General features: G+C 35.0%; 1 protein-coding gene across 4 annotated transcripts in view; it reads left to right on the forward strand.

The window, feature by feature from the left end:
• The window catches only part of GPBP1 (GC-rich promoter binding protein 1), an 86923-nt gene that overhangs the window by 49307 nt on the left and 16650 nt on the right, over positions 1–20966 (forward strand). For 2 of the 4 annotated variants that reach the window (XM_069492829.1, XM_069492828.1), the window contains exons 4-7: positions 10155–10278; positions 10412–10635; positions 13337–13403; positions 14476–14535. In XM_069492829.1, the coding sequence (XP_069348930.1) occupies positions 10155–10278; positions 10412–10635; positions 13337–13403; positions 14476–14535 (475 nt within the window). The remainder of the gene's footprint in view (positions 1–10154; positions 10279–10411; positions 10636–13336; positions 13404–14475; positions 14536–20966) is intronic. The other 2 variants (XM_069492830.1, XM_069492831.1) reach the window with 1 other exon arrangement.

Consider the following 20966-nt stretch of genomic DNA (forward strand, 5'->3'; position numbering starts at 1 on the left):
GCATTTAGGGTAACTTCTGTAGTTTGAGAACCTTGTTGAACACCAGTGACTTTCTTGCAGGTGGCAGGAAGAGGAATAAGGTTTATTCCAATTAGCTGGGTATGGTCACGAGTGCCTGTAGTCCCAGCTAGTCAGGAGGTCGATGCAGGAGGATCGCTTGAGCCCAGGAATTTGAGGTTGCAGTGAATGATGACACCACTGCAGACCACTGCACACTGTAGCCAGGGTGGCAGACTGAGGCTCTTGTCTCAAAAAAAAAAAAAAAAAAAAAAAAAAAAGTTCAAAGGGTGTTTTCCACTTCTTCATGCAAAACTGAAATATTTGAGTGACAGGAGACTGTTTAAGGTATTGGATATAAAATCTACATTCTCGTGAAGCTTATATATGTGGGTGGAATTTAAACTCATTAAGGTGATAAATAAATTTTTAGGATTTTAAAAAATATTGTTATTCCTTGGATAATCGCAACTTAGTTCATAGTGTGTCAAATTTGGTATCTGGTTTTCTGTTTCTTGTAGTTGCTACTACTTGCTTATAATTTTTTCATCAATACAAATATGAATGGCTTATAAATTTTCATCTGGTTTTGATATCAAGCTTATACTAGCATCAAAATCATTTAGGAAGTATTTTGCCCTTCCCACCCCATAACAAATTGTGTTTGATGGGATTATTGTTCTTTGTAAACATTTGTTAGTTTTCCAGCGAAACAGTCTTGGCCAGTTTTTTATTTAGAGAGAGTTTAGATTTTTACTATTGAATACTGTAGCCACTAGTCTCATGACCTAATTTAAATTTGAATCGATTAAAATTAATAAAATAAAAAATTCAGTGCTTCAGTAACATTAACCTTATTTCAGGGGCTTAATAGCAACATGTGTCCAATAGCTGTATTGGACAATGGAGAGCTATAGATAGTTTGATCATGGCAGAAATTTCTGTTGGAAAGTCCTGTTATAGATTTTCCTCAATGGTTGTGGGTTGAATTAGGTTTCCTGTTTGTAGAATGCCTCATTTTGGTTATGTATTTTGTCTTGAAAGAAAATTGAATAGCTTTTTTGAGTTTTAAAATAAACACACAAATATGGGATATTCACTTATTGGTTAAAAAATACCTCTGTTTTAGTTGCATTTCCTTTTTTAATCCTAATGTGTGTTTTTATCTACTTTCTTGATACGACTCATCTTGCCAAAGCTTTGATCATTTTTATTAGTCTTTTCAAAGGACTAGATTCTGTTCTTCTAGTTCTCCTCAGTTCTGTCTTGGTTTCTTTTTTATTGATTTCCATTGTTGTACTTTTTTTCCTTTTGCTTTCTTTTTCTTTACTATTTACAATCTGGCTTTCTAAACCTAATTAGTTTTCAGGGTTTTGTAACATAAAAATTTCTGTTTATAACATTTATTATCCAGGCTTTACTTTTTTTTTTGTTTGTTTTTGATACAGGATCTCACTCTGTTGCTCATGCTGGAGTCCAGTAGTGTGCAGGCATGGCTCATTGCAGCCTCCCAAGTAGTAATTCTCAAGCAATCCTGCAGCAGCAGTCCTGCAACTCAAGCAGTCCTGTGTCAGCCTCTGAAGTAGCTGGGACTACAGGCATGCACCACCATGCCTGGCTAGTTTTTAAAAAAAATTTGTTGAGAGGGGCCTTTGTTCTGTTGCCCAGGCTGGTCTTGAACTCCTGACCTCAAGCAATTTTCCCACCTTGGCATCCCAAAGTGCTGGGATTACAGGCACGAGCCACTGTGCCTGACCAGGCTTTATGTTTTTATGTGAATATATATTTGATACAATACAGTTTTTTTTCTTAGATGAGTTTTGATGCTTTGCTCACTTCAAGATTACACCAAGATAATTCCCAACCTATCTTCTAGTAGTACTTTTTTGATTTTATTCCTAAATTGAAAATTTTTTGGATTTTGATGTAAGTTAATTTTGTTTTCATATGGGAACTAGTTAATAATAATGGTGAAAACTAATAATAATACATAGTGAGGTGCTTACTATGTACCAGACACTGCACTTTTTGTTACTTGGTTGTGTCACGTAACCCTTTAGCAATTCTTAAGAAGGAGATACTTTGATTTATATACAGAAGGAGAAATCAAACATTAGAGAAATTTAGTCACTTGTGAAAGCTGTTCAGTTAGCTCCTGCTGGTATCAGGATTTTGAATCTAGTTTCATTCCAGAGCTTTCTCTCTAAACTACAATGCTATAGAATAACAGCATCATTTATTTAGTCATCACTCCCCAAACCCCCACATCCTCATTTGCAATTCCAAAATCCAGAAAGCTCTGAAAAGGGAAACTTTTCATAATTCCTTTTGCATTGAGACTACAGCTACATCTGTTTTTGTTTTTTTTTTCTCTTTTAAGAAATTCTATTTGGTATTAATCTTCATGTTTTACTGTAAAGAGGAATATGTTTGATTATGGGAGTTCACCATATTACCTTTCTAAAATCCGAAAATTTTGCAATTCAAACATATCTGGTTCCAAGGGTTTTAGGTGAGAAATTGATGAATACTCAATTATGGATCCATTGTTGGAAGTACTATTGCTTAATGATTTGTCTATTTCTGTTTCTGAACTGAACTCTTAATTATAATATAGTTTAAGAATTCTTTATCTGAAATTCTTGGCCGGAGTGCTTTGGATTTTGGAATTATTAAAATTTTGGAATATTTGCATTATACTTAGTGGTTCAGCCTCCCTTACCTGAAAATCCAAAATCTGAAGTGCTCTAATGAGCATTTCTTTTAAAGCTTCACGTCAGCACTCAGAAAGTTTTGAATTTTGGAGCATTTCTGATTTTGGATTTTTGGATTAAGGATACTCCATCTATAATTGTGTGATTCATAATATTTAGTAGGGCTTGAACTCTCATTACTCTTAGTTTTTCACACTTTTTCCATGGCTGTTACTGTTAGGTCCGGAGCCAAGAGGGAGACACACGAAGCCTCATGTATAGCAAAATGCTGTTTATTTGCGCATCTGGGTGCAGATGGCTGGGGGCCAAAAAGAGCATTCACACCGACGGAGGAGAGAGCCTTGGGTTTTATAGAGGGATTTTCCCGGGGGAGTGAACAGCTGCTGTAATAAATTCTTTTCAAATAACTGGAAGGGATAAGGAAAGTAATTTCCCCTCTTGTATTCCATTCCTTTATCTCCCTAGGGGTCTGGCAAAGGCTATGTGCCTAATAATACACCCCTAGGAAGGAGACAGCAGTGGGTTTTATAGGAGGCTTGTATGGAAGTTGGGGGAGGGTGAATTCTTTAAGTCTAACACCATATTTGTATTTCTAGATGAACTTTAATTCATTCTGTTATTCAGAGGATGGCAGCTTATTGGCATGTTCATCGGGATTATATTGAATTTGTAGTCAAATTTAAAGGGAGAATTGGTATCTTTATGACATCAAGCTTCGGTTTAGTAGCATGATTCACATTTTCAAGGTGTATTCTTTACTAGATTTGTAAAGATTTTTAAAAAAATATCTTAGTTCTACACATTACTTGTTATTTCTGCCCTTGATATTTTTTCTTTTTTGGTGTCATTATGAAAGGTAGGCTATCTTTGTTTTACTCGAACTTTTGAATCACCTTTTGTTACCAGCCTCCAAGTGGAGGTTTTTCCAAGTTCTTGGGCATCCTTGGGGAGAAAAGAGTTTCAGGACATACCCTGTAAGCCAAACAAGCGACAGTTTATTACTGAAAGTGAAAGTACACTCTTGGGAGAGTGGGCAGGCTCAAAAGAGAGCGGCTGCACAGGAGAGGAAGTGGTTTTGGTCTTTTGCAGTTTACCAATTGAGGGGAGGAATATTCAAGGCTAAGGGGTTGGCTTTTACTAAGAATTTGAGTAGTAATTCCTAGAATTGGGTTTCCTCCTACTTTTATACTTTATATGGTTCTTTCAGAACTGTTCCAGGGCAGAGAAATTTTAAAACCACAGTGTAAATGATAATCTAATTAGCCAAAAGTTCATGTACTATGGCAGAGAAAGCTGACAAGCCAAATGAAGCTGTTTCTTGCCTCTGGGTTATCAGCCCCTCTAGTTAGCTTCTGCTTGAGGGTTGTTTACTTTAACACCTGCACCCAATCTGCCAGCCCCTGCATGGGGTCTGAGCCCTCTCTCCTCTAACACCTTGAAACTCTGACTCTGCCTTTAAAAAAAAAATGTCTTTTAAGGCATAATTTACCTACTGTTAGCATAGAGTTTGAATTTGAGTAAATATATACCGTAGTGTAACCAGTTTTAAAACATCACCACAAAAAGTTCCCTTATACCTGTTTGCAGTCAATCCCTGCTCCTTTCTCCAGATGTAGGCAACCATTAATTAGCATTCTGTTTCTATTGATTCATCTTTCCTAGAAATTTCATAGAAATGGAACCATACAAAAGCCTGTGGGGTTGGCTTCTTTCACTTAGCTTAACGTTTTTTGAGATATATCTACATGGTAGCATGCATCAGTACTTTCTTTATTGTTGTATGTCCACACCACACTTTTCTTTGCCCATTCGCCAACTGATGGACAGTTAGATTTTTTGCTATTATGAATAATGATACTGAGAACATTAGTGTATAAGTCTGTGTAGACATGTTTTCTTTTCTCTTGGTAGATACCTGGAAGTGGAATGGCTGGTTAGAATGCCTAGTATATGTTTAAGTTTTTTAGGAACTTGACAAACTGATTTCCAAAGTGGCCATACCATTCACATTCCCACTAGTAATGGATGAGGATTCCAGTTTCTTCACATTCTTGCCAGCAGTGGTATTATTTTTTAAATTAATTGAGAAGGAATTAAAAAAACAACCATGGTGTTTATATATATATACATGTACACAGTCTTATATTCTTTACATATTTCCCGTTTCTGGTATGCTTCATTCCATCCTGTGTATTTTGAGTTTCTGTTTAGTGTGTCATTTCCGTTTTGCCTGAAGAACTTCCTTTAGTATTTCTTGTAAGGCACGTTTGCTGGATACTAATTCTCTCTATCATCTGGAAACGTCTTTATTTTGCTTTAACTTTTGACAAAACTGTTTTTCTGAATATGAGCTTAGATGGCCCAGGTGGTGGTATTAGTAACAAAGACATAGAAACATACGAAGATGATGGAGAAGATAACTTTTGGACATGTTTAAATTTGAGATGACCAGGAGACGTCAATCTGAAATCTAAGCAGATCACTTAGAGCCCAGGAGAGAGATCTGGATTGGGGAGAGAATTGAGATTGCTCAGGATGTAATTAAACTTAAAGAGTAGATGAATGCATTCAAGGAGAGTACAGGAGAAGAATAGAACAACTGGTCACAGAGATTAAGGATTGCTTTCCACTCCCCTGTAGGTATAGAGAAAAATGATATGTTGAGAAGTAGAAAGGAGAAGAGCATTTTTTAAAGAGAGACCCTTTTCAATATTTAATGTCACAGAAAGGACAAAATAGGTTGAGGATTAAGAGGACCACAGTTCAGCATAAAAGAGGTCAATTTGACTTTAACAAAGGCAGTATAAATGGATTGATTTTGGAGACTTGCAGGCAATCAAATTTCAGTTGCAATGTGTTGAAGAGTGAGAATGAGAAATGTAATGAGAAAAGTAGGGTAATGGAAATGCAAGATGTGTAAACAGTAGTGTCTTTCTATTCCCAGCCTTCTCAGAAGATGTTTCTTAGTAAATGCTAATGAGAAGGAGTTTGAAGATAGATAAGAGGAGATGGAAGGGAAATGAAATCTGGGATACACAAGTAATCATTAACCTTGGGCAGAAGGGAGATATACCTTTACATCTATCTACCTGTTGACGATATGATTAGGATAAAATGATGTCTGCTAAATTCAGTATTTGGAGAGCCACAATTTCTGGTTTAAAATATTTTATGTGCCAAATCAAGCTAAATGAAACCTTTCTCTTAACAGAACCATGGTCTGATGATTGTTTTTACTGTGTAGTTTTAAATTTATGTTACTTTCAGTATTCAGATCATTTGTTTACTACAGAACTTAAGAAATATGAATAAATGGAATCTGAAAGCAGAAACAGTGATGACTTAAATTAGCTAAGTTGAATTATTGGACTGATTTTTCTGGTGATCTGAGTACAGTCTTGGTAGGAAATATTAGTATTACATTTAACTGTCCCCATATTATGTATCATATCTTAAGTTTTTCTCTATAAGCGTTATTGTTACACAGTGTAGTATTCCTTGGCTTCTCCATAATGTTATTCCAAATATATTGTCCATAATTAGAAAGAACCTCCTATAATATAAAATAGCTTAGTAATAAATAAGATCATAATTTGGCCTGGGGAGAGAGCAGAGTGCACTTACGTCTTCTGAATTGTCATCTGAAAAGAGAAAGCTGATGGGGAGTTAAAATTCTATATTTTAGAGCAAATCTCTGTTAATGGATATTAAAGTATTTGGATTGGAGTTGGAGGATGTATGTGTGAGTTAGTAAGCTGCTGAGAGGTGATGTTAGGGCTTCATTTATTTACTCTTTAGTTTGTGGTGAGGGGGGGTGGTATTTGGCCATGGCTTCAAGAGATGTACCTACTGTACTAAGATGGTTTAACAGATAAAAGAGGCAAAGGTCTTGAGATTTTCCTTTAGTCCTTTTGGGGCCAACAAGCAGTGATCATGTTGTGTATTAAAATAAATGGGGCTGTGGGATGAAGAAAACAAGTTATAGGGTTGATCCTGGGTTGGAGCTTAATAACTCTCAAGCATAGCGATGAAAATAATCTTGAGGTGGCTAATTGTGGAAGTATAGAGAGAAGTTTGAGTTTACTACTCAGGTTGGGTTCTAGAAATTGGAAGGCTATTGTTCTCCCACAAAGGCATGGATTATCTAGTGTGCATTTGCATGACCTTGGCTTTATAATAGCTGGAATTTACTGGTTGCTTATCTTTGTATATAAAGGTGAGAAATAGCAAAGCTGAATTATGCATATTAATGCCTGTAGGACCTAGGATTTTTATTTTCCCTTTTAAATCCCAGTAGCCGCCTACCTCAGCCCCTTTTATCCAAAGATGTGTGTTCATGGAAAAATTAGCCTGCTATAGCAATCTGATTTTTTTTTTTTTTTTGAAGAGTCTCAGTGGATATCAAAGTCATACTGAAAAAGTAGAGTATTGATATTTCCTGAGACCTAGAGATGAGATTACAGACAGGAAAAATTATTTTCCTGCTTTATTCCTGTTTCTTACTTTCTATCAATAAGAAAGGAGGTAGAAGGATATTTTAACTTTAATTCCTCTTTATCTTTCAGTTTTCAGCTCTGTAGTACTTCCATGGAAATTGATGTGTTATTCTATTATATTTTGGAGGAATATTATTATTTATTGGTGATATGTTCAGTTGAAGTTGGGCGATAACTATATTGGAAGTGTCAACCAAAAGAAGTAAACTGAGACAAAATTAATATATAGAGTTTATTTGGGCCAAACATTGGGAAGTGCTCTGGAGAACAAGGAAGAGGCTCAAATTTATTTAAAAAGAAAATCAGAAGGGGAGCACTTACAAAAGCTTTTTATCAGGAGTTTTCATTTATTTACTGAAATAACATTGATTAGTGATTGGCTGTACGTTGTTGACCTATAGGATATGAGTTATGGTGTCCAGTGTATGGCATTGTTAGGTTAATTTATAGCATTGGTGGCAGCACTCAGTCCAGAGTCCAATAAGCAGGGGATTACATACCACAGTGGGGGAGTGAGATGTGACTAATGTCACATTTCAGTGCCTCTGTGGACTTGATAATTTAAAAGGGGTCACATTCCTCAGATAAACCCAACCCTTCCCCTCCCCTCCCCTCCCCTCCCCTCCTCTCCTCTCCTCTCCTTTTTCTCCTCCCCTCTTTTTCCTTTTCCAGCTAATCAGGTTTAGTAGTGGGGCTCAGATATGTTTTGTTTCTTTCTTAGAAGACTGAAGAGTTGGGAGAATTGTGGTCATGTAGCTTTCCAAATTAGTTTGCTAGTACATTGTATAGAGTAATTAGTGTTGTTTAGTAGCATGAAGCCTATATATCACCCACTATGCTCTTCACTTCTGCAAGTAATTAGTCAATAAAAAGTGTAATAGCTCAATAAATGGCTTGGATTGTATACCTAAATATTTCCAGTTAGAACTTTTTAGTTAAGTGTAAAATATAATCAGATTTCAGACATTGTCTATAACCAGTGTACTAATAACAACAGTCTTTTTGTCATCTCAAACTTGAGTACTTAACCCAGGTTCTTTAATGGAAGTGGTAATTCAGAAGTAGATATAGGAAATGAAGGAAATGGAGAGAAAGGCAACTTGAGAGGTCTTGTCATAATTCCCCAACGCTCTTGCCATTACCTAGTTGACATTCAAGTAAATTTGAATGGTCATGCAGTTAGCTCCTCTGCTCTCTAATGGGAACTTCAAAATTAGATTTATAGGTAGTCTGTTGTTTGCCTTGGTTGAAGAAACATTTGTTTGACTATTTCACTTAAGGATTTTGGCAGCTGGATATTTCCTCACAGCTTTGCAGAAAAGCCTTACCTGTTTATATTCCTACTAGCAATATACAAGAGTGTTTTCTCAACCTTTACCAGCTAGATTTTGTCTTTTTCATTTTTGCCTATCCAATGGGCAAGAAATACCAGCCTTGTTTTAATTTGCATTTTCTTGATTACTGTAATAGAAACTGGGTGGGTATGTTTTCATTTGATTTTTGGTTCTTAATCTTTCTGAGAATTGCCTTTTCATATCTTTTGTTCATTTTTTCCCCATTGGGTTGCCCTTATTTGTATTGATTTATAGAGCGCTCCCTAATTTATGTCTTCATTTCCTCAACTTGTTTGCCCATTAGCTTTGTGTCGTGTCAAAGTTTTTCAAGTCATATATGTCATTTTTCATAGTTTCTGCATTTTAGATCTTGTTTAAGAAGAGCTTCCTCAGGAATTGCAAAAATATTCATCTATATTTTCTTATTTTAATGGTGTTATTTCTGATGTTTAGTTTTTTTTCTTTCTTCCTTTTTTTTTTTCTTTTTGAGACAGCCTTGCTCTGTTGCCTGGCCTAGAGTGCCATGGCATCAGCCTAGCTCACAGCAACCTCAAACTCCTGAGCTCAAGCAATCCTACTGCCTCAGCCTCCCCAAGTAGCTGGGACTACAGGCATGTGCCACCATGCCCAGCTAATTTTTTTCTATTTTTAGTAGAAACAGGATCTCTTGCTCAGGCTGGTCTTAGAACTCCTGAACTCCTGAGCTCAAGAGATCCTCCTTTTGGGCCTCCCAAAGTGCTGGGATTATAAATGCAGTGCTTATTCCTGGTAGAAAAGCCTTATATTCCCTCCATTGGTTTAGAATGCTATCGTTATCACAAAGCAAAGTTCTCTTTCTGTATCTATACCAGTAGTGTGTTTTAGTATCTGGCCTAGCAACTAATCTTCCCCACCCCATTACCACTTTCTTTCCCAAAAGTTTTTTGGGAATTTTCACACATTTTCCCATTCACATGACCATCTGTGTCTATCTGTTAAAATTGAATTTGTTTAAAATGTTGGGAGTTTTGATTGTGATTTTGTCAGATTTAATGGATTAATATTGGAGTTAAATAACAACCTTTATAAATAGGACTTTTGTATGTTTCTAATATTTTGGAATAGTTATACATTCTATTATTTTGATAGCTTTTTAAAAACATTTGGTTTGAGCAACGGGAGTTTGGAAATAAATCTAGGGGACTTAAAACTGAAGTTTAATTTGACAGTTTTTTTCTGATACAGAAGAAAATCTTGAGCGATAGTGAAAATTTTTATATATTAAGTAGTGTGAGATACAAGAATGTCATATTTTGTTATAAGAGAAATGTGTCATATTTTAACTTGTTTCCCTTACAATGAATGCTATTTTACCTTTGATTTTTTTTGAAAAGTAGATGTTGAACTTTTTCAGAAAAGGTGCATTTGTTTCTTTTAGGTGGTAGAAAATGGACCAACAGTTAAGTCCATCTTGATATATTTAAAGATACCCAGTTTTCAAATACCTTGAAAATAACTATAAAATGTTCCTTTTAACCATTTAAAATTCTTGGAAATCAGTTGGAGTATTACTAGTTTTTAGAGCATATTTAGATTTTTTTAAAGTGTATTTACTTGTATATAATTTGTTTCAGTCATCATTGAATTTTGAGAAGCATTCTGAAAACTTTTCATGGACAGAAAATCGTTATGATGTGAATCGTCGACGACACAACTCTTCAGATGGCTTTGATTCTGGTGTAGGACGTCCTAATGGAGGTAAAATTTGCTAAGGAATGATAGAGTTTAAGGATAATTTTCTTCATGGTCTTTTAAGAAAGTTTTGATTGTGATTCAATCTTTAAGTATAACTATCTTTGAATTTATGTTACTTTATTGTTACCAAATAAAGGTAACTTTGGAAGGAAGGAAAAAAACGGATGGCGTACACATGGAAGAAATGGTACTGAAAACATAAATCATCGAGGGGGATATCATGGTGGAAGTTCCCGTTCTCGTAGCAGTATTTTCCATTCTGGAAAAAGCCAAGGACTACATGAAAACAACATACCTGACAATGAAACTGGGAGGAAAGAAGACAAGAGAGAACGCAAACAGTTTGAGGCTGAGGATTTTGTAAGTTTCTTGTAATTTTAATACAGGTGAAAGTTCTGCAAGTGCTGTCAAGGTACTCTTTATGATGTTTTATCAGTATAGCTTGTTTTCTACAGGGGTCACGCTAGACAGGTATTTGCCCAATTATATTTTTATTCCTTTCATTTTGTGAGGTCTTTTGTTCACTGTCTCCCTGTCCTCCCTCACCCAATTTTCTCTTTCTTTTCTTTCTCTCCCTCTCTCCCCCCTCTCCTCTTTTTCTTTCTTTTCTGTCTTTCTGCCTTGTCAGGCTTGCTTATTCCAAGTCTTGCCATGTGACTTTTTAAAACTTTTGGATGTATTTATAAGTTTTATTTTTTACAGAAATTAGAACAGTTTCACTTAGAACTAGCTGGGGAAGCTGAGCTTGATTCCTTATTTGCAAGCACATCCTAATATCTCTAAAAAGTTATTAATAGCTTTTGGAAAGATTGTTATTTTGCCCCAGTACATTTTGTTTAGATTGTTGCTTTTAAATAACACTTGTTTATTCATATATGACCCTTAAGTTAATCCCAGGATAGCTCTCCTTATCTTTCAGCTATTTCTCTATTCAAATGTTTGGTCAGGCAATGCAAACTAATTGTTATCCTAGGGTAGATGCAATTTGGCATGTTAACTCCATCATTAAAAATATATATGAGCTAAGTACAAACAAAATTTTCTTAGTTTTTAATGTGTTATATACTATATTCTTAAAGTGAGCTAGAGAAAAAATGTTTAAAAAGTCATAAGAAAGAGAAAATATATTTATTAATCATTAATTGGAAGAGGGTCATCATAAAGGTCTTCATGTTGAATAGGCTGAAGAGGAGGAGGAGGAGGAGGGGTTGGTCTTGCTGTCTCATGTGGCAGAGGCACAAGAAAATCTGTGTATAAGTGGACTCTTATAGTTTAAACCCATAGTGTTAACTGTATAAACAGTCTGGGAATAATAGTACTCTCTCATAGTGTTGAGAGGATTAGATAAGTAATACAAGTAAATCACGTGAGACAATACATGACACATAGTAAGCACTCAATAAAAACTAATTGTTGTTATTGTTACTATACCCCACTCTCCTCCACTTCCAAGTTGGTGGTCATTAGCTATTATAACCATTATTTTTTTGCGGCACAGTCTCACTGTGTCACCTGGTCTGGAGTGCAGTAACACAGTCATAGCTCACTGCAGCCTCAAACTCCTGGGCCCAAGCGATCTTCCAGTCTCAGCCTCCCAAAGTGCTACGATTGCAGGCATGAGCCATTGCACCTGGCCAATTAGCTATTATAACCCTAGACCTGGAATATAGATGCAGAGTGTAATTTCTAATAGTATATTTTAAAGTGCTGTACACATATAACCACTACCAAAATCTTCTTAACCCTATTTAGTTTGTGTCCATGAAGGAATCATACTGGTATGCATGTGTACTTTTGTGGGATTTTATAGTAATATCAGTACAGTGTTAATAATCACTTTTGTGGGTGATTAAAACAAATTAGGATTCATTTTATTCAGCATATATTAAATAGTACCTTCTTTAAATGATGTGGGCTGTGTGGCTAGGTAATATGACAAATGTCTGATGCAATAATGGAAATTTAGGATTCTGGAGATTAAACATATCTACCAAGATTAGCTTTAGCATACCCATTCCGTGCTCATCTCACTTTGCTTTTTAGTAATCCTGAGCATCACTTATTCAAATAAAAGTTTGCAGTTTGCTTTGAGAATGAGTTGTGTTAACTAAAGTATCTAGTGATGAAAACCTACTAAAAGAATTGGAGGCTACCGCAATGGCTCAGACCTGTAATCCCAACACTTTGGGAGGCTGAGGCAGGAGGATTGCCTGAGGCTACGAGTTAGGGATCAGCCCAGGCAACTTAGTGAGACCCCCATCTCTACAAAAAATAAAAAAAATAGCTAGTTTGATGGTACAAACCTGTAGTCCTAGCTACTTGGAAGTCTGAGATGAGAGGATCACTTGAACCCAGGAGTTTGAGGCTGCTGTGAGCTATGACTGTACTACTGCACTCTAGCCTGGGTGACAATGAGACCCTGTCTCAAAAATAAAAAGTAAAAAAGAATTGGAAATTGGTCTGATTTTCCTCTTCTGTGATCTCGAACTTATGCTAAGGAGGGGTTGTTTCTCAGACTGATGCAGAGACCCACATTCTCTTTAGTTTGCTTTGTATTTTTATTCACTCGTTTTCCTCAGTCATGGATGAGGAGAATATTAAAGACATTTTCCTTTTTTCTCATAGTAGCAGTGAGTATAGATAGTAACCATTTCAGTGCATAGTAAAGCAAGTTGGAAGTAAGGTTTATAAAATAATTTTTAATACAGGTTGAATATTCCTAATATGAAGTTCTTAGGACCAGAAGTGTTTCAGATTTTTAATTTTTTTGCATTTTGGAATATTTGTATTATACTTAGCGGTTCAGTGTTCTTCGTTTGAAAATCTAAAATCCAAAATGTTCCAGTGAGCTTTTCCTTTGAGCATCACATTGACACTCACAAAGTTTCAGATTTTGAAGCATTTCAGATTAGGGATACTCAACTGCAGTTAGAGTTGATTATAGTAGATTCCATATTTACAGCATATATAATTTTGAGATTGCCTTTTTAAAGGCTTCATTTTAAAAACGTGAGGTGTTTTAAATATTTGTTTTAATTTTCTCATTTCCACTTTTTTCCAGCCGTCTTTAAATCCTGAATATGAGAGAGAACCAAATCAGAATAAATCTTTAGCTGCAGGTGTATGGGGTAAGTAATACTTGATCTATCTTTAAGGGGCACAAAATGTTAATATTTGTAGGTTTCACTTTGGTGTGTTTTCTAAAATAAGTAGGCTAGAATAAAACTTTTCTCTTTTAAATATTTGTTTTTGATGTGCTAAGCTACAGAAAAGGTAACACCTATCTTTTAAAAAGAAGGGATTTGGAATAGAAGAGTTTGATTTGAAGTAGTTTATTTGTACACATTAGTACCGTTAAGTATACTCAACTTGAATTTGAGTTTTTTGAAAATGATTGTAAAGTAATGTAATGAATTGGTAATCATTTTGAGAGCAGCCAGATAATCTAAAGAAATAAAAAATTTAGTTTAAATTAATTTTTAGTTATTCAAAGTTGAGAACATAGTTAACTGTAATATACAAGTACTTCTGTTCATAGAGTGACATGAAATTAATCCTTTTACCTATGAAAATGGTTATACATAGACTGTTAAAAATATGTATAAATTTGCCTATGGAGCTAGTCTGTATTAGAAATTATTTGCCTCTCTGATTTTAAAATCTTAATGAGAGTTTTTCTGGTAATAATTCCCTTTTCTTTAAAATCGCTGTGAGTTTAATTTGATAGCATCTTACAGAAGATTAAACTGCACTCAATAGTACAAATTAGACAGCTTTTTAAAGATTCAAGTGAAGTTTAAAATAATGGAAAATTATAATGTGGAGATTTGACATCTGAAAAATAAATTTAATTATTTGATGCTAAATTCAGAGGTGCTGTATCCACTTTGGAACTTGTACACATGTTCATTTGTATTTTTCTATTGAAAAATCAACAACCTACTAAAACAAAAGGATTGTGGCTTATGACAGCATACTAGTCCTAACAATGAAGGCATTATTTTAAACTTTGCCACTTCCTGTGCTTTATTGTATTTATGGGGTGAAACTGGGGAATAATTTTGTTTTCTTTTTATCTCCCTCTTTATTTAAGGGCTTTTTGAGGGTGGGGGTGGGGGTGGTCAGACACTTTTGTTAGAACCATGTGAATGGCATTGTTTTTTCTGTATTGCAAATTAGTATTTCTACCACTCTCCCCAGGCCTACACGCCCAGACACACACATACCCAACCAAAAAAATCTCCCAAGCTCCTCTCTTAGGTATGTTTCCTTATTATTCAGTTTTTCTGGGAACAGCTGATTGCATAAGAATATAGAACCACCTGGAAGGTGTTAACTAGAATCTCTAAGAAATTAGGAATAATTTGGATTTGAGTAGAATGAAAGTAAATTAAAAAGTGAAGAATGTCAGTGAGCGTTTTGTCATATAAAACTACCTGTAGATACTATTGGTACTGATCCTTGGTTGATTTAATAATCTTAGAAATGATTTAAAGGCAAAGCCATCTTTGGAAATAATGAGACTAAAATGTATTAATATAAAGATTTTGGTTCTACTGTTTCAGGGTTGTTGGTCTAAGGATTTTGAGTACTAGTTGAAAAGATGTTTAAAAGGAAGATGTACTCTTTACTGTGTTTAGGTAAACTAAGAAATATGTCTGCATAAAAAAATGGTTAATTGTGGCATGGTTAATTGTTAAATTCCCAATACTTCCCATAGGAATACAATGAAACTCTCATTGTATTACACTTTACTATTCCTCTCTCACTTTCCCCCCTGGGTTCCCAAGTATTGTTTTCCCCATTGCAACATTTAAAATAGCTATGTTCCTGAGGAAGACGAGAGAATTTTAGGAAAGACTTCAGTAGAACTTATCTAGTGCTACTTCCTTCCAGGTAAGTAAAAATTTACTAACGAAATGTAATATGTATAAAAAGAAAAAGCAATTCGTCCATGGAACTATAATTCTGTAGCTCAAAAATTGGCAGAGTCCAAACATAATATCCCAATTTTAAAAAAATACTTGAGGGGAAAGTAATTAAGCTATTTAAAGTTTAATTCTACTTAGAACTTAGTTGGCATTACTGGAAACACCTTCATTCAGCTTGTATCTGTGACTTCTATAGTGTTTTAACCGGGATCATAGCTGTTGGGTGCATAAGATTAATGGTTATTGAATAATCTACATGTTTTTAATAATTGAAAACTAAAACACGAATTCAAGGTACTTCATTGTGCCTGTGAGAATTTTAAATTAGTTTGTGTTATTGAATCATTTGGGCAGGGTAAGGAAGAGGGGAAGAGAGAGAGGAGTATTTTAAGTGTTTGTATGCAATTTGAGATGTAATTAGTGGCTGTTGACTTAGGTGTTTTTAGAAGTCCTATAGGCCTTTTCTATGTCAGTACCTCGGTATGTCAGCAGCATATTCTTTGCAAAGCATAACGTTTAGTTAAGATGTTAAATAATGAAAAATGTCAGTAACTACAATTAAGCATAGTCTTGTTTCAAATCAGCATTTTTATTTGCTTCTGTTCTTTGAAATTTGAGTTGTCCTGATTTTTTTGCTCATTTGTTACACTACTTACTAGCATAAAAATTTATTGCTTAGATTTTTTTTTTGTTGAGCATTCCAGGTTAAAGCAAATTAATGACTAGTTCATAAAGGTGGAAAGTTTTCTAGAGAATGCCAGTAATAGGCCACACCCATGCAGATTGAGTTACATAATTGCATTAAATGAGGTAGATCATGAAGAAAACCAGTAGGGTTATTTTTTTAGGAACTTTGTAAAGAGAAGTAAGGGAAGGAGAAATTCTTTGTCAGATTTCTTTGACAGTATTCTTGATGGATCATTTTGTTTATATATTGAAAGGACTCCACTTTTCTTGAATGTCTTTTTATATGAAAAGTTGTTAATAGTGTTTTAAGAAGAAAAAAGTAATGCAACACATGCTCAGGGCCGAGAAGGGGAAATTAACAGGGTTTAGATTACTTGACACAAGTAAATTTTATTTGGTCAGTGTTAGAATTACTACTTATTCATCATGGAAGATGTTTATATTTGTGAAGTGTGTTTCTCTAAGCCTGTTCTTTATATTAATATCAGAGACCTAATTAAGGAAAAACACCATATCAGTTGCTATTGATAAAAATTATTAGTGAAACATTTGATTAAAGCTTCATAGCACTGTAAACCAAAACATATTTGTTAATTAAATAAAAACATTGAACACCAACAAAATTCAAACAGTATCAGTCTTTATAAAAATCTTAAACAGATTGTTTTTCTGTATTAAAATTAGTGTTCACCATGGGAATTTGTTTTACATTGTTATGATACAGATTCTTTGTGTTTGGTATGTGTATATTACTGTCTTATACGACCAAGTTTTCTCTTCATATTAATTTGAAAACTTGATTAATTCGAATACTATTTACCTTTCACTCAGCTACATGCTTTTGTTTACACATTTGATTTGCCTTTTATGTAAAGATAATGAGGAAACTAAATTAGTAACTGGCATCAATGTGATGGCGACTCTGATGCCACTCGGTGTAGTGTACGCTCTTATTAGTATTTTCTGTTGGAATAGTAAACATTTCAAAATATCTGGTGTAGGAATACTCTAACTTCCATTTTCTCCAGTAATGTTATACTTAAGAGTATTGGCTTTGGAATCAGATAGATATGAGCTGTAGCATTAGATCTTTTACTTATTATTTAGGTTTGGGGCAGATTTCTTAATCTCCGAGTGAATTTCCTCATCTGTGAGATTAGGATGATCATAACAATCATAATGAAAAAAGTACTGTTGAGGTCTACTGCATAAAATTTCTGATCATGTCATCATGTTTAATAAATGTCAGCTGATTATGTTATTGAGATAGAATAAGTGAAGGAGATTGTAGTTGAAGATTTATTTATTTTTTATTTTTTTTGAGACAGAGTCTCACTCTGTTGCCTGGGCTAGAGTGCCATGGCGTCGGCCTAGCTCACAGCAACCTCAAACTCCTGGGCTCAAGCGATCCTTCTGCCTCAGCCTCCCAAGTAGCTGGGACTACAGACATGTGCCACCATGCCCAGCTAATTTTTTCTATATATATTTTTAGTTGTCCGGCTAATTTCTATTATTAGTATAGACGGGGTCTTGCTCTTGCTCAGGCTGGTCTTGAACTCCTGAGCTCAAACAATCTGCCCGCCTCGGCCTCCCAGAGTGCTCGGATTACAGGTGTGAGCCACCACGCCTGGTCTGAAGATTTATTAAAAGGCAAAAAAAGGGGGGGGCGGTGTGGGGGGAGATTTCTAGATGGTAGACCAAAGCATGAAGATAGTTAATATAGCGGTTGGATCGGAAACTTTATGTAGAAGGTACTCTATGGAGAGCATAGTGAAAAACAGAGAGGGTGAGGAATTGAAGTGTCAGCTCTGAATTATCCATGTGGCCAATTTACTTTGTATTACATGTGACATTATTTTAATTCTGATGTGTCTTCCCAAGAATTGGGCCACTTCTCTTCCGCCACTGGTTTTGTATTTAAACAACAAACTCTCATATTCATAGGTATGGGGACAGATTGGATAACAAGATAATTAAGCGATATTTAAGGTCATTTATTGCTAGGTTACAGTTATTTGTGAGGATAGAGGGAGATAATGATATGAAAATCCAAAACCTGTATTTGCCTTCGGGTGATCTGGACTTAAATTGGAATATGAGAAGACTTGTTTAGGTGAGCTTGAGGTAATAAGCACATGCAACTTACAGAAGGAAATCACTGCAGTCACTTATTTTATAATTCTTTTATATAGATCTTAAAAGGTCTTTCATCAATATATAAATTTTCTCTTTAAAAGTATAAGCAATTTGGGTCTTTTTCATATAGTTTTCAATTGACAAAGTAGACATTGGGTAATGTTTGAATTAAAGAGCATAACTACGAGGAAAGTTTGTTCTAGGTGAATTTGTGGAGAATAATCTTTGATGAACCAAATTTATAAATAATATAAAATGGATATAAGTGACTCTAAGTTTGCCTTTTAGCACCACCATCACTCCCTTCCTTTACTTGTAGGTAATTATTACCTTTAAGAACATTTTGTTTTTCTTAAATGGGCAGGTTTATGTAGTTTATTTAGGTTATTCAGGATATAAATTGGTTTTTATCATGTTTGTCTTATGGTTTTTCTCATTTTTCTTATAGGAGTCAACCCAAAGTTCTTGAAAAAGACCACTTTTAATTTTAATTGTAATTGGAAGCCTATGTTGGAGATAGTATGACATTTGTGTATTTTTTCCCCTAGTTATTTTTTAAGGGACAGGATCTCAGATTTGTTGCCCTAGGCTGAAGTGCAGTGGCACAATCATAGCTCATTATAGCCTATAACTCCTGGGCTCAAGCGATCCTCTTTCTTCGGCCTCCCCATGTAGCTGGGACTACAAATGTGTGCCACCATGACCAGCTAATTTTTTAATTTTTTTTTGTAGAGATAGGGTCTTGCAATATTGCCCAGGCTGACCTAGAACTCCTGGCCTCAAGTGATCCTCCAGCCTCGGCCTTCCAAAGTCCTTGTAATTATTTAAATATAAAACATTTCACAGTAACTCTGAGACAAGTACTATTGTTTTCCATTGTATAGATGAAAGATTAAGTAACTTGTAGTAAGGTTGGAGCTGGTATTCAAATTCTGATAAATCTGGTACAAAAGCACATATTCTTAACCTGTGTTCTATAATATTTAAATATGAATGCTTAATAAGCACAATAACTGTGTATCTGCTTTTCCCTCCCGATCTCTACCATCTTCCTTCATGTTCCTTTGTTATCTCTTATTTTGCTACCTACTCTTATGATTGATTTCTTAGGAGGCTTCATTTTTCTTCTTTATGGACTATCCCATCATTCTTTGTACTGAAGACCTCATTGAGGAAATAGCCAGAATATTTCTTACTCCTTGGTGTCTAGGAATACAATTTTAGGAAATATGGAATTTGTAGTCAGGAACTATATTGAGGCTTAAAGATAGTATACCTGCTTGCTTATCTGCTCTGCATCTCTTCAACCTCCTAGTTTTGATCAGTCATTGATTATGTTTAAAAATTTTATTTCTTCTTGTATCTTCAACCCTCTATGTGGGATCATTTTCTTTCTGTTTAAAGTAAGGATCTTTCTTGTTGAATTATTTGGTATCTATTTGTCTGAAAAAGTTTCATTTCTTTCCTCTGCCATATCTTGCATTTTCAAGTCCCAGTTTCTTCTATTCTAACCATTAGGTTCCTCTGTGCACAATGTAAACTGAAACTTTTTTCTTTACTTTTCCCTCTAGAAATGTGTGTAGAGATCATTCCCTTGTTGATCACCCTGTTCCTATTCTATACCGTTGTATTTGGTTTCCTCCTCCATTATAGCAATTTTAATGTTAAGAATCTAGAAGAGAAAGAAGATAAACTTGAGTGCTTTGTCAGCCATATTGAACTGGAAGTCTTCATCAGTCTCGTTTTAAACTTAATTATGGTGTAGTGATAAAACCTACTCCCTGTTTCAGCACCTGAATTCCTCTGAGAAGAGACCTTGCAAACTCCTATTACCTTTTGCATTTCCCATTATCAATCATTCTTCAGATTCCTGAGTTTTAATTTAGATTTGTAGTCGCATGTTAAGATTTTCTTTTATATTTTATTAATTAATTTCAAGAATCTTTTAAAAATACTTTATTCACACTGTAATCTGTTTACCAGAAGTAATAATTGGATGGCTTACATTGTTTAGTACAGTTTCTAATGTTCGTCATTGTTCTGTTTGAGATTGTTACTCTAATTTTTTGTTTTGTTGACTTCATTATATAGTATCTTCAGAATAAGCCATACATTGGTGATATACTTTCTGTGTCCTTGCATGCCCAGAAGATGTCTTTCTGAGCCCTTCATATTGGGCTTTTTTAAGGCAGTTGAGAAGTTGGAATGTTTACCCTAAAAAGACAACATTTGTTTAATTTTGAGAAAGATGAACCTTTTCGCTTCTTGTTCAGGCCTTTGTTCTTTTATCTTTTAGCATTTTTATAGGTAAAGTATCATACCAGCTTTGTCTTTTAAAAAGTTTGAACCCCTCAATGAACCTAAGAGTCCCTCCAGTTTTGCCTGAGAGTCCTTGTTTGGTTTTGGGTTTTGAGATAATCCAGTGGGAAGTTTGGTTTAGTTTGTTTGGAGTGGGGCACCATCACAAACATGTACCCAGCTCACCAGTTCACATAATCATATCTTATTTGATATGCAGAATTAATTTTAATTTAAATTTTCTGGGATTTATCTCTTTGAGTTAATTTTTTTTTTTTTTTTTTTTTAAGAGACATGATCTTGCTCTGTCCCTGGCTGAAGTGCATTGGCACAATCATAGCTCAGTGCAGCCTCAAACTCCTGAGCTCAAGTGATCCTCCTGCGTAGCTGTGACTACAGGCATACCTCACCACACCCGGCTAATTTAAAAAAAATTTTTTTTGTAGAGATGGAGTCCTGCTATGTTTCTCAGGATGTTCTTGAACTCCTGGCCTCAAGTGATCCTCCCACCTCAGCATCCCAAATTGCTGGGATTACAGGTGTGAGCCACCACACCTGCCCTGAGTTAATTCTTTTATTCTAAACTTTGCAACTATGAAACTGGTGCTTTCAGAGGTTTTTTTTTTGTAAGGGTAGAAA

This window comes from Eulemur rufifrons, chromosome 17 (assembly GCF_041146395.1).
Source record: "Eulemur rufifrons isolate Redbay chromosome 17, OSU_ERuf_1, whole genome shotgun sequence".
Classification (NCBI taxonomy): Eukaryota; Metazoa; Chordata; class Mammalia; order Primates; family Lemuridae; genus Eulemur; species Eulemur rufifrons.